The sequence below is a fragment of the Tachysurus vachellii genome, chromosome 9 (assembly GCF_030014155.1).
Source record: "Tachysurus vachellii isolate PV-2020 chromosome 9, HZAU_Pvac_v1, whole genome shotgun sequence".
NCBI classification, from domain to species: Eukaryota; Metazoa; Chordata; class Actinopteri; order Siluriformes; family Bagridae; genus Tachysurus; species Tachysurus vachellii.
In genome coordinates this window covers 3,091,765-3,106,764 of record NC_083468.1, presented here as the reverse complement: position 1 = coordinate 3,106,764, position 15,000 = coordinate 3,091,765, and the positions used below count along the sequence as shown (strand labels likewise).

The 15,000-nt window shown below is 44.1% G+C and overlaps 1 protein-coding gene across 1 annotated transcript in view; it reads right to left on the bottom strand.

Annotated features, from left to right (window-relative positions):
* Positions 1-15,000, bottom strand: part of glg1b (golgi glycoprotein 1b) — a 40,980-nt gene that overhangs the window by 23,981 nt on the left and 1,999 nt on the right. The window contains exons 2-4 of the mRNA XM_060878858.1: positions 615-644; positions 260-346; positions 1-63 (exon numbers count right to left, since the gene is read on the bottom strand). The exon at positions 1-63 is cut by the window's left edge and continues 153 nt beyond it. Of these exons, the coding sequence (XP_060734841.1) occupies positions 1-63; positions 260-346; positions 615-644 (180 nt within the window). The remainder of the gene's footprint in view (positions 64-259; positions 347-614; positions 645-15,000) is intronic.

Genomic DNA, 15,000 nt, shown 5'->3' with positions numbered 1-15,000 from the left:
GTGATCCACCAGGCAGGACACTATATAACCTTTACCTCTCTCTTCAACTGCACATTCTTTAATCTGAATAGAGAGAAAAAAAATTCGTTTTGTCTAAGGTCTAATCTCACAGACTGTCTAATCACACAAAAGTGGAGAAAACAAATATTTTCAAAAGGATTTAATGCAGCGGCTCAGCTCGCTGTCAGTAAAAGGCTCTGGAACATTTCTAAATGTGATGAGAAGGGCAAAAAAAATACGAGTCACAAAAAGTACTGACCTCAGATATTGTACTTTTACACACTTCAGCTGCTACCGACTCGAACTTGGGATCGGTGGTCAGGTTCAGTTTATAGTTCCACAGCAACTGTAGAAAAAAATAAATAAACAAATAAATAAATAATCAGAAGCAGTGCAACGAGGTTCATGTAGCTCATGTAGTAGCTCGTGTGGTCTGGATCAAGTGTTACTTTACACCCTGAGATCTTATACATCTATTAGATAATTATTTAAATTCTTCTACTTTTTTTTTTTTTTTGCCTCATAAGAAGAAAGATCTGGCAACCTCGGAGGTGCGTTCCAATGCCTTGAAGAAATAAAGCTGTTATTATACGCGAGAGTATTTGAGGACTTACGTGGTTGCAGTCGGACGCGATCTCCGTTTCCTGTAACGGAAAAGAAAAGAAAACATGGAGCTCAGATGGTGCCACATCTCAACAGCTTGACAGAAGCACAGAGTAAAAAGACACCCGCTTGAATTTGGCAGATGCTTCGATCCAAAGTGACTTGAACACGCACCAGATTAAACTCCTAATATAAGCTGGGAAAGGAGCGGACGGTTATATAAGCAGTTTTACACGTGTCCAGGTGATGAGATAGATCTCTAATGAGCAAACCTGATCCGAAATGAACAACTTTATGAGGAAGAAACCTTCAAAATGGAACCTGTGCCTTTCTGGGTGACGCTGAATAAGTCACTACGCTACATGAGATGTTTAGTGTGACGTATGAGCGCAGCACCGTCTTTATGATTCCAATACTTACGATGCTTATGTACTGAAGATAGTATCCAGGTGAGATTATACGCTGACACGGCGACGAGACTAGGCACTATTTTTAGGAAGTGCGTACCCACACACGGGAGATTATTCACAGCAGCAGAAAGTGATGCATGGAAAATGTAAATGTGAGTAAATTTAGTATTTCCTTCCTGTCATTGAACTATCTGCACCCAGCCATGACTGGGAATGAATCGAGTCTGACGTTGACTCTCGCCGGTGAAAACTCTTGGTCTTGACCACAGTGACATGGCTGCACTTCGGATTTAGTGTGACGTGACATACGGCTAAGTGCGGTGACCCATACTCAGAATTCGTTCTCTGCGTTTAACCCATCCAAAGTGCACACACACAGCAGTGAACACACACACACACACACACCATGAACACACACCTGGAGCAGTGGGCAGCCATTTATGCTGCGGTGCCCGGGGAGCAGTCGGTGGGGGTTCGGTGCCTTGCTCAAGGGCACCTCAGTCATGGCCGGCCAGAGACTCGAACCCATAACCTTAGGGTTACGAGTCAGACTCTCTAACCATTAGGCCACGACTTATAGACTCTGGAAAGGTGTTTTTTTTATTGTCTAATAACTTTTGTTAAAGTGCTGCATCAAGCATTTCAGACATGAAGACTGTACACTGTAAAACCCTCCAGTCTTGTAAGTTTAAATGTCGCCTCATGTTTTTCATATATTGTCTTGTTCCATCCCTAAGAAGTTAAGCTCTGGGGTATTAATCAGCATACTGGAGGTTTCAAACCCCAACACCTGCCCCTCTATCACTGCAGCCCTTAGACTCAGACCCCAGAGAAGGATTTCACTCTACTCTAATGCGTATGCAGCGTACAAAGGCTTGTCCTTTGAACGACAAAACAGCTATTTGCATTCACTCCGAAGGAAAGGAAATGAACTGACTCCATGAAGGACATTCGGGAAAGCGAAGAAGGGAGTCATGCCAGCAGTGGAGATGCCCAACACACCCTTCTAAACGTAAATAGAGTTCGAAGAGCTGCCAATATCCAGAAGCCATCTGAGCTCCAGAGCTACACCCAAATCAACCATCTGCTTCCACATAGCGCTGAGGAAAACCGATCATTCACACACGGATACCAAATTCCAACGAACATCCGGTCTTGTCGAGCAGAGTGATGGGCCTTGAGAAGTGCTCAGGAAGATATTCACCCAAATCACTGACCTCGTTAAGGTTCCAGAGCGTTCGGATATTTTATACGCTCCTGAGGACGGATTACCTAATTTGCCGGTACTTGAATCCGAGCGCATCGATGCGTCCGGCAGTTTATCCGAACGAAAGCCAGACAATGTACAGCTGATCTGTTCATCTCAACCAAACATCGGCAGCTGAAAATCGATCCTGCCTGCAGGTAAACAAACGGCGTCCTGCTACCGACCGACAGCCTCGCTGGAAATCAAACACCGGGATGTAAATATAGTGGACCTACAAACATCGACCGAGAGGTCACGAAACACTTTATATCAATGTTCCCTGTGGCTTAACTAAAGACAGCTGCAAACACGGATGTAGAGCTTTAGCCAGGGCCACTGACGGAAATAACTCTGCAGAAAACATCCACACGGTCTGCTTGAGACCTAGAGGTGCGCTCGCTAGGACACGATCCACTCCGTTTCAGCTTTACAAGAGACCACACACCAATATACACCTCAGTAATGTGGAATTCTCTGTGCACAAAAATCACCTTTACGTCAATGAACCCGTTCTTACAGGCTACCGTTTCCATAGTAACAGCTCATCTACAGCACGGTGGATGCTTCCGGTAACTTAAGCTTAATAATATTTATTAAAAACACTTTATACGGAGAGATTATACGATTGTTTAACTGGAAGGAGTCTCCGGTGTCAGCGTTCTGTGAAAGTCCTTAAGTTTGTTTGTACTTTTATTTTTTTTTTGTCTTAGTAGCTTCAAGAAAGAGAACATGTTGGTGACTAAACAGTTGTTCGGTGTCTACAGCTGCTATAGCGCAAGTGAATCCAGTAACTGAACTCATTTATGGATGTTCCGCTAGAGCTTGGCGATATAATGATGTGATTGATATCAGACATAATTTTTTCGTGATATTGATGTTGTATTGAAATTTATTAAAAAGAAAAAAAAAAGTAAAAAAAAAAAAAAAGAATTCAAACTTAGTGGAAGCCGCAAACTTGATATTAAATTTTGTAAAGAAAAATTTACTGCAATGGTACGTATACATCAGGGTCTATATCATGCATCAGAGAGAAAGGAGGTGGGGCTTAAAGGGAGAACGAAAGAAAGGAGGTGGGGCTTGACGTGAGACAGGGAGAAAGGAGGTGGGGCTTAAAGGGAGAACGAAAGAAAGGAGGTGGGGCTTAATGTGAGACAGGGAGAAAGGAGGTGGGGCTTAAGGGAGAACGAAAGAAAGGAGGTGGGGCTTAACGTGAGACAGGGAGAAAGGAGGTGGGGCTTAACGTGAGATGGGAGAAAGGAGGTGGGGCTTAACGTGAGACAGGGAGAAAGGAGGTGGGGCTTAAAGGGAGAACGAAAGAAAGGAGGTAGGGTTTAACGTGAGACAGGGAGAAAGGAGGTGGGGCTTAAAGGGAGAACGAAAGAAAGGAGGTAGGGTTTAACGTGAGATGGGAGAAAGGAGGTGGGGCTTAAAGGGAGAACGAAAGAAAGTGGGGCTTAATGTGAAACAGGAGAAAGGAGGTGGGGCTTAAAGGGAGAATGAAAGAAACGAGGGTGGACTTAAAGGGAGAACAAAAGAAAGGGGTGGGGCTTAACATGAGACTGGGAGAAAGAGGTGGGGCTTAATGTGAGACAGGGAGAAAGGAGGTGGGGCTTAATGTGAGACAGGGAGAAAGGAGGTGGGGCTTAATGTGAGACAGGGAGAAAGGAGGTGGGGCTTAAGGGAGAACGAAAGAAAGGAGGTGGGGCTTAATGTGAGATGGGAGAAAGGAGGTGGGGCTTAAAGGGAGAACGAAAGAAAGGAGGTGGGGCTTAATGTGAAACAGGAGAAAGGAGGTGGGGCTTAAAGGGAGAACGAAAGAAAAGAGGGTGGACTTAAAGGGAGAACAAAAGAAAGGGGTGGGGCTTAACATGAGACAGGGAGAAAGGAGGTGGGGCTTAATGTGAGACAGGGAGAAAGGAGGTGGGGCTTAATGTGAGACAGGGAGAAAGGGGGTGGGGCTTAACGTGAGACAGGGAGAAAGGAGGTGGGGCTTAATGTGTTTGACATGCAGCTATACATGCAAATATAATATTTTGGTAAAAAATGACACTCTTTCCTAAGCTTATAAAAGAGATATGCAGCTGTCAATCATTCCAGGTTTACATGCTACATATCAATCAGGAAATAAATAAAGCTCTTTTGGTGTATTTGTGAGTCGTTCTGCAGAAGTATAATCCTGATATTATATTAAAACTAGGACATTTAAGAAGTGTTCAGTAATGACTAAAGAAAGTTTGTTCAGTCTCCCTGCTGGTTTTAACTGAGCTGTAGTTAACTGAGAGACCAGAAACAAACGTGAGACACTGAACTGATGGTAAAGTTAAAGTTAATTAGCACAGACAAAAGCCCGTTTTGTGACAAGTCTTTCAGTGAAATCCCCACCGTACGAGTGTTCAGCGCCCTTCCAGCCTTTAATTACAGCTTCAGCTCCTCGAGAACACTATCAGAAGTGCGCAGGGACGTTAAAATAATCGCAAAAGATTTATTGAAAAACACTGCAGATATTTTTTGCATGTTCAATTTAAATTCATTTTATTTGTATAGCGCATTTAATTGACATGGACGTTGTCTCAAAGGAGCTTTACAGAAATTATAAAATAAAAATGACAAAGTTTCAAATGAAATGAATATTTATCCCTTATTTAATGAGCCAGCGGTCCTCTTTTTTATCTTTCAGTGCTGTTAACGCTCCGTATCTAAAATATGTGCGGTTAGTTTAACTGTGCTTTCAGACACAGAGGTTGGATTAACCGCAGTAGGGTCACTATATTGTCTTCGACCATAAAGATGCAGACATCAGAAAAGGAAACATATAATAATGCATGGAATAATGCATGGGCTCTTAGGACTTCCCTAGTAAAAAAAAAAGTTTTTTTTAAATCAAACAAACCGTAGTCTCATGTTCTCAGGACTCAAGTTTGGTTTGATAAAGTGACAGGGCAAAAGGAGGTGGGGCTTAATGGGAGAAAGGAGGTGGGGCTTAACGTGAGAAGGGGAGAAAGTGGTGGGGTTTAAAGCGAGAATGAAAGAAAGGAGGTGGGGCTTAACTTGAGAAAGGGAGAAAGGAGGTGGGGCTTAATGTGAGAAAGTGAGAAAGGAGGTGGAGCTTAACGTGAGACAGGGAGAAAGGAGGTGGGGCTTAACAGGAGAACGGGAGAAAGAGGTGGGGTTTAAAGGGAGAATGAAAGAAAGGAGGTCGGACTTATCGTGCAACAGGGAGAAAGGAGGTGGGGCTTAATGTGAAACAAGTAGAAAGGAGTTGGGGCTTAACGTGAGACAGGGAGAAAGGGGGTGGGGCTTAATGTGAGAAAGTGAGAAAGGAGGTGGAGCTTAACGTGAGACAGGGAGAAAGGAGGTGAGGCTTAATGTGAGACAGGGAGAAAGAGGTGGGGCTTAACAGGAGAACGGGAGAAAGAGGTGGGGTTTAAAGGGAGAACGAAAGAAAGGAGGTGGGGCCTAACGTGAGACAGGGAGAAAGGAGGTGGGGCTTAACGTGAGACAGGGAGAAAGGAGGTGGGGCTTAATGTGAGACAGGGAGAAAGAGGTGGGGCTTAACAGGAGAACGGGAGAAAGAGGTGGGGTTTAAAGGGAGAACGAAAGAAAGGAGGTGGGGCCTAACGTGAGACAGGGAGAAAGGAGGTGGGGCCTAACGTGAGACAGGGAGAAAGGAGGTGGGGCTTAACGTGAGACAGGGAGAAAGGAGGTGGGGCTTAACGTGAGACAGGGAGAAAGGAGGTGGGGTTTAAAGAGAGAATGAAAGAAAGGAGGTGGGGCTTAACGTGAGACAGGGAGAAAGGAGGTGGGGTTTAAAGAGAGAATGAAAGAAAGGAGGCTTAACATGCGACAGCGAGAAAGGAGGTGGAGCTTAACAAGAAAACGGGAGAAAGGAGGTGGGGCCTTTCCCATTTCTATCGACCAAAATGTCTTTTCTGTCGTGTGACTTTTATTCACGGTAAATTTAACCTCTGAAAAAACAATCTTTTAAACCTTTTGACCTCTAAAGCAGGATAGGAGGGAATCAGACGACTATAAACTCTGTATAAAACTGTAAAGGTTGGCACTATGGCAACATGGTGTGTACTTCAAAGACTTGAAAGGTTTACATCAGATATGATAAGTGTATTTCAGTCTTCCAATAAAATCCCTCATGCTACCTTATTTCTCTAATAAAAAAAGTTGTGTGTGTTAGAGAGAGAGAGAGAGAGAGAGAGAGAGAGAGAGAGAGAGAAAGAGAGAGAGAGAGAGAGAGAGAGAGAGAGAGACAGAGAACCTACTCCATCACTACTCCATCATTAGCATCACTCTTCTTCTTTCCGTAGTGCTTTCTCTCACCTTACATTCCCAACACTCGCAGATTTTTGTTAACGTTACCTAAATGAACTCGCGATGAAGACAAATTAATTGCCACCAAAAGCAGGTTTTTTTCTTTTTTTGCAAGCTCACATCCTTCCTCATTAAAGTTAATTGGCTTTTTTGCAAGGCGAATATGAGGCGCGTCGGGTGTCTGGCTCGCGAATACCCTGCTGTATAAAACAGGTAGACTTCGTGTGTTCATTAAAGTGTTCAAATGACTTATTTGTTTGTGTTTGGTGCAGAATATAAGCGAGAGACTTCATTAGAGAAGACTCCAGATGAGTGGAAACAGCTGGTGAACAGGGAGATGAACTGTACGTAGTTTAAACGCTCAACAGATGATTTAACGTTAAAACGAAGTCGAAGCTTTGCGTCTGAAAGAGCAGCTGTTCTCTCAGGTACAGGTACAAGCTTGTGCAAAGATAGAAGGAAATTTGCTGGCGTCTGCTGGTGTGACCACCATTTTGTTTATTTATGAAAAGTAAAAGTCTCGGTCTCGGATGTCGTGCCCACGAACCTTAGGCTAAACATCGGCTGCATACGGGACACAAAATTAGAAACACTTCAGGAGTTTTGTAGTCGTACTCCGGTTGGTTGGATTCTACAGGATTTAAAGAAAACAAAGACAACAAAGCCGTGGTGACGCTCTACTTCTCTCATGGAAGAACAAAGCTGTTGTGTTTACCACCGTGACAATGAGCGCTTACAGTATGTGGATCAGCTAAACACTGGAGTTCCCGAATGCTGTGAAGTTCACAGCCGAGTTTGCGCGAGTTTCTTAAATGAACTATCTGTGGTTGTACGATGGTCTGTTTTTATAGGGTGTGGTGGAAATTTCTAATCTTAAGATGTTCATAAGATGTCCTTCTATGCTTGTACCTTGTGTGCATCATGACCAGAGACTGACATCGTTATCAGTAGGTTTTGTTACGATTATGACAAGGGACTGGGGACGAGTTGTCCATAAACAACGTCCAATACGTCCTCTAGAAGACCTTGGCCTGGTCAGATTAGCTTGGTCAGGAGATGCATGAGGTAATTTTGAGCCAATGATTGATGATGTTTTGCTTTTACATATCTTCTGTTTTCTTGAGTTCTGTCTATAAAACCTTGATGTAATCAATGATCTCGGCCCTTCATCCCTCATGCTACATGTGGAGTGTTGGGTCCTACTGCGCAGCTCATTCATTCATCTTCTACCGCTTATCCGAACTACCTCGGGTCACGGGGAGCCTGTGACAATCTCAGGCGTCATCGGGCATCAAGGCAGGATACACCCTGGACGGACTGCCAACCCATCACAGGGCACACACACACTCTCATTCACTCACGCAATCACACACTAGGGACAATTTTCCAGAGATGCCAATCAACCTACCATGCATGTCTTTGGACCGGGGGAGGAAACCGGAGTACCCGGAGGAAACCCCCGAGGCACGGGGAGAACATGCAAACTCCACACACACAAGGTGGAGGCGGGAACCGAACCCCGACCCTGGAGGTGTGAGGCGAACGTGCTAACCACTAAGCCACCGTGCCCCTCTGCTGCACAGCTGAGCACAATAAATTGTGTAACCTTTTTACTCTTGCTCGTGTCTACCAGTGTTATACTTTATTCTTTAAATCTCTCTAACCTCGGAAATTCCACAACAAGGGACAATACACCCTCTTGGGTGGTTCCTTGTCCAACAAAAACAGTCCAGAGCTTCTGCAGTCAGTCTAAATCTCTGGCAATGAGATTTTCGTCAATATTGCTCTGTCTTCTTCTTCTAGTCGCGTCTTTTCCCGTTAAGGGGTCGCCACAGCGAATCATCAGTTTCCACCTAACTCTACACTCATCATCTTCGACTCTCACACCAATAACCTTCATGTCCTCATTTAACACATCCATATATCTCCTCTTTGTCCTTCCTCTTGACCTCTTACCTGGCAGCTCCATCTCCAACATCCTTCTACCAATATAACCATCTCCCTCCTCTGTACATGTCCAAACCATCTCAATCTAGTCTCTCTGTCCTTGTCCCCAAAACAGCCAACCCGAGCTGTCCCTCTGATGTGCTCGTCCCTAATCCTGTCCATCCTCGTCACTCCAAAAGAGAACCTCATCATCCTCATCTCTGCTACCTCCATCTCTGCCTCATGTCTTTTCCTCACTGCTACAGTCTCTAACCCATACAGCAGAGCTGCTCTCACTACCGTCTTCTACACCTTTCCTTTCATTCTTGCTGACACACTTCTGTCACACTCCTGACAAATGCCTTTTAAATTAGCTCATGCACATTGTGAATACAAAGCATACAAAGACTGTAAGAACAATTTTTTGTTTGACGTTACATACTTATTAACACAATGACCATATAAATGACACACATGACAAATCTCATCATCCCTTTTCCCAGGTCTTTCTCTCTTCTAAATTCTTCCGAAGCATCTCATCGGTCAAACTTGCCGCCTCGGTTTTCCAGCGAGTGCTGAACATCGAACGTACGAGCGACGGCCCGCTCAAAATGTAAATGAAAGGGAGCGTGTGATGGACACGGTGCAGCTGTGTCTGGGCCACCCGGTCCTCCTGGCCACGGGGACAAGAGATTTATAGCCACCATTTAGTTCTTCAGAAGGCCACAGCTGCTGCTGCACACACGCAAAACAATTAGCGCAGTAATTAAAGCTGGACTCTGTGAGACGCAGAGAAAAGGCACAATAGCGGTGAAACAGAACTACAGCCAGTTTAACAAGGAAACAAACAAATCTTTTTAAGCCCTAACATTACAGCAATAACGTTATGCTGCTGCGCTGGTAGAAGAGCTATTAATTACATTCAAATACAGATATACTCACGGGGAGCTTCTGTACGTACTGCACGTGCTGTGCTGTTTGTTTATTTGTTACTCTAATTGTTTTCCTTTTAATCGACGGCTGTGTATTCGAGCTACAAAGCAGGGGAGACAAAATAAAACACGGACGCCTCCACGTTCGTGCTGTCGTTAGCAACGAGGTAACGGCGACGAGTGACGTTTATGGTTAATGTCACTTCTGCGAATGACATCATTGCCTGAACTTGGAGGAGAAGACAACCCATAGTTGACAAGGAACTCAGGTGTGTGTGTGTGGTGGCTTCACACACCTCAGAGGAAGCTCTCAGGTGTTCACTGTCATGTGATTAGAGAGAAGTACTCATGCCCCTTTTCCACCGAGGCAGTTTGAGTGCTGGTTCGGAGCCTAATTTAGAACCAGTTCTTTCTTTTTCGACAGCCAAAGCACCGGCTATGAACCAGGAAAAGTGGTTCTTAAGTAGCACCAAAACGTTGCTGGTCTAGACTTAGCTTGTGTCAGGGGCTGTGTGCGAGGCTGGGGGCGGGGTTACTGTTAGCGCATTTGATAATGTACCTTAAGTATACTAATTTTTTTTTTTACTTTACCTCAATATGATACATTATCAGCACACATGATAGTAGGTAGCTAGATGCTAAGGCTAACTTTTTTCTGTGTTAATGATAAAATATACAAATATAAGATAAGATATACAGATTACATCTAGCTGCACGTACACGTTGGATTCGCCGCGTTTGGGTGTTAATGTAGGTTCACAAAGCCATGAGCATTAACAGTAAAGCAACATCCGCCATTGTTGTTGATGTGTTTGTGTTTGCCGATGCTGCGCTAACGTTGCTGTGTAACGTGACACGTATACAGTGACGTCAGACTCGGCTCTGTGACGGCTCTCTAACCGATGGAAAGGCAAACCGGTTCTTAGAAGGTTCGCCTCTGGAACCAACTTTGAACCAGCACCAGCACCAGCTCTGAACCAGCACCCGGTTCTTTTTGGTGGAAAAGGGGTATAAGTGAGAGGGAAGTGGAGGATGATGAGATTGATCCAATCCACTGCCTGTGACATATTCTGATCCATGTGCACCGTGCACTCTCTCTCTCTCACACACACACACACACACACACACACACACACACACACACGGGATCCTGTAGCAGTAATCCTAAACTCTTCACTCAGTTCTGCTTCTCTCTGCTATGCTCCTTTATTTTAGAGCTTCCACTAAACCTTCAAATCAAGTTCAAATTTATTAGTGTGTTTGCAAAAATCTGGATAATCCTGTCAAGCGGTGACTCCAATCCCAAACCGAGGTTAACCGAATAACCTCAGCAGTAAAGTCAACGGTAAACACCGCTCTCGTTTACGAGGCCTGGAAGACAAGCTGAGATGCAGTCAGACTTCTGCTCGTATGAAGGGAAATAATGACACAGAGGAAGCTAATTAGCATGCATTCAGGTCCTTTTCTGACAGGTCTCTGGTTAAGAAATCTCTAGGGTTGGACCCTGTGCTCAGAAATACCGCTGTTCTCTTTAACCCAGTCTCATTTTAGAAGAGGAATTTCTTAACACACGATTCAGATGTGCTCATAATGCACATCTGTTACCAATCTGTAAGTTTCTCCTGAAATGAAGAGTTAAATTATAGGAGACAGTCACAGTTTGCTCTATCTGAAATGTTAGAGGCTGTTCGTAAGCGTTTTCACAAAAAAAAATGTCCATTTTCTGTCTCAAAGTTGAGCAGCAAATGAATCGTGTTCTAACGATAACACCATTAAAGTCATTAGTAAAGTATTAGATTTTAAGACATGTTAAACGAAATCCGGACGTTTTCTTTCTAACATGACGTACAGCCAGAGTGCATCTTTGGGGGCGGAGCTTCCGTGGATGTCTGTTAATGTGAAGTGATTGTAGATTCATATGATGATGAGCTCATCTGCTGTACTTATACAACTCTGGAGTGGTTCTCATCTGTAGCAGACATCTGTATGAGACAGTAGACGATTCCAGTGTCTGGGAGAGAAAAAAAACTTCTTAGTGCAGAAGTCATTTATCTGAAGATGAAAAGCACGGTCTAACAAGAAGCTGTGAAATGACTAACGGGAAGTGAGAAAGGGATCCTTTCGGAGCCGCCAGCTGAGAGTGCGACTAAAAGTCATGGCACGTTCCTATTAAGAGGAAACTCTGTGCTTATGGCTACGAGTCCACATACTTCGTGTCTAGGTCGTCTTCTTGTAGCGCTTTTTCCGTACGAGATTAGAGTTACTAATCCAGGACTATCTGTACCCGGGTCAGGTATCGTCTCCGTCCTCAATCGCGTAACCGTTCCAGCAGGAACACTTCTTCGGTTTATTTTTTATTAAAACACGAGTCAGACTTGCTGTAATAACGGTGAGCAGCCCAAACGAAACCCGGGGGTGCCAATACTTTTTTGTTTGTCGCAAAACTGTCATACAAGGACATATTGTTCACCACAGCATCATTATGTTATACGCCGTGCATCAGGCTTACACAGCACGGTGAAGAACAGCACACTTTTCTTTAAAAAAAGTGAGAATGTTCCTCATGAAGCTCCACAGAGGAGCGTTGTGCCTTACGCAGGGGTATTGGAGCCCTGGATGGGCGACTAACGCTAAATAGTGAGACGTGAAGCGCAGAAATTTTACGGCTGATGAATCCTGGCGTTCGAGTTAGCGCTGCAACTCGGCTAATCGCTTAATTATTACAGAACTTTGTTTGTAGGGGTTTGTTTTATGACACGACTGAACGTAATATCTAACTTCTTCAGCAGCACCGCTAGCCAATCAATAACCACGTCAACTACATCACCAGTTTAAAAAGAACTCCGGTACATGAGGGCGTCCGTTTTGCTGATGAAAACTGGTGTCAGACATCACTGTGGCAACCGTGCGAAGTCCACCGTTTTCTCCACAAAAACTGGGTTTTCAAAACAATTGACGTTTAAAACAGTATTTTTACCAAAAACAATAGAGTTTCCTCCTTTTTTTTATTGTGTCCATGTTGAAATGATCCAAAAACCTTTATTTTTCTTCACACTAATGTTTGGATCTTGACTCTTGACTCGTTTTAGATCACACTAATGTTTGGATCTTGACTCCTGACTCATTTTTGATCACACTAATGTTTGGATCTTGACTCTTGACTCGTTTTAGATCACACTAATGTTTGGATCTTGACTCCTGACTCATTTTAGATCACACTAATGTTTGGATCTTGACTCCTGACTCATTTTAGATCACACTAATGTTTGGATCTTGACTCCTGACTCATTTTAGATCACACTAATGTTTGGATCTTGACTCCTGACTCATTTTAGATCAGACTCACAGACAGAACATCGTTATACTGACTGAAACGTCGATTTGGACAAATAAGTACTCTGACCGAAATGACTGGAAATCGAGGATGCGTAAGATTTTGCAGGAATGTTCGGATTGTATCTGAAGCCCTGCCTTACAAACTCGCTCCATTCATCAGCTCCGAGCAGAAGACTGAGATAAACAGTCTCGTACGACCGCAGCGACGTGATGAGCTTTTTTCTTATAAAATGTTAACAGTTACAAAGTGTGTTTTTTTCCCCCATATATTTCATATCCTAAGAGGAATTACAGTGTGTTAATGGAGAGTGTGTTTGGAACGAGGCAGGAAAATCAATAAACACTCCACACATCTGCCAGTGGACTGGTGCAGTTCATCACTTAAGTCCACGCTTCAACTCTGAGAGGAATTCCTGTAGAAGCGACGACGCTCTGAACCGATAATGAACGTACGCAGTGTGACCAAAAGTTTGTGCACCTTAAACCATCATGCCTATAACCTAAAGCACACAATTGTATAGAAAGTCTTTGTGTGCTGTAGCTTTATAATTTCGCTTCACCGGAAATGAGAAGCTCGAACGTGTTCGAACGTGACAATGCAGCCGTGCACAAAGCCCCGAGCTCCATGACGACATGGTGTGGAGTTTGAGGTTGGTGTGGAAGAACTCGAATGTCCTGCACAGAGCCCTGTTTCTGACTCAACCCCACAGGGACTGGAGTCTCCTCAACATCCCAACATCAGAGTGGAAATTCACTCACTCACTCACTCACTTGCTGAGACCATTATTCATTCATTCATTTTCTACCACTTATCCGAACTACCTCGGGTCACGGGGAGCCTGTGCCTATCTCAGGCGTCATCGGGCATCAAGGCAGGATACACCCTGGACGGAGTGCCAACCCATCACAGGGCACACACACACACACTCTCATTCACTCACACAATCACACACTATGGACAATTTTCCAGAGATGCCAATCAACCTACCATGCATGTCTTTGGACCGGGGGAGGAAACCGGAGTACCCGGAGGAAACCCCCGAGGCACGGGGAGAACATGCAAACTCCACACACACAAGGCGGAGGCGGGAATCGAACCCCCAACCCTGGAGGTGTGAGGAGAACGTGCTAACCACTAAGCCACCGTGACCCCAGTGGAAATTCATCTAGTGGAAATTCTTCCCAGAAGTGTGGAGCTTATTATAACGACAAAGCGGGATTTTTAACAAGCGCGTATGGCTGTGAAGATCAGAAAATGACAAAAAAAATATGTGAAACGTCACGATCGCTAGCTAAATACAGACACGACTTAAACTTTCATATCGTGGGATCAGCTGCAGGATTCTTTTCCCTATAAACGGAGGACGCGTCGATTTGTTGACAGTCAAACAACAAACCCCTCAGCGGACAGAATATTTAGTGCTCACTGATTCTTATTGTTTGTTGGGTTTTTTGTTCCCATAAAAGTGAGTCAGAATATCTTCCACTTCTGTCTTTCAGCCTTTACCCTCATCGTTCATTTCGTGCTCCCAGCTGTCTGTGCTCTTGACCTTTTTTAGAGTTTTGTGGGCGTCGTTACATGCAAACGAGTTGTCAGGGACACTCACTCGTGAGTTTTCTTTCTGCAAACATTTCTGCACAATTTTACTAAAAGGTTTATAATTAAGGCCCAATGAAGTAGATGTTATGAAAAAGTCATTTGCAAAAATATCTCGCGATATATTTTCGCCAACAGATCGTACGGCGTTCTCAGGTCACTTTAATATCTGAGGCAGAAACGACTCACTGTACTGAACCCTGAACGAGTCTGCTGGAGAACAGAAGTTCTGGAGAACCTACTCAGGCCTGGAGGATGATCCTGCTCGTATGTGCGTGTAATCGGATACGAGTGCAAACAAGACACGACCGAGTGATTTCACCCGTTTGTTTTCAAGGGAAAATCAGAATGGGTTTTATTCTCTGGTCTAAATGAATAGAAATGAAGCATAGCCTGTGTATTATAAATATAAGTGAGAGGCTCAGCAGCTGTGCCAGAAAAAACATTTTCATGTTCGACACAGAAAAGGTTTCACCTTGAAGATCTTCCAGTGAACAAAAAGATTTACTTTATAATAAAATGTTGAGTAAAATTTCATCTTGCATGGAAATTGCTGCGGCTGTTGCATGGGGGAATTACCCACTCACTCTATCTCTACATAAAGAGAGCGATGCAGCGGCGCTTTAA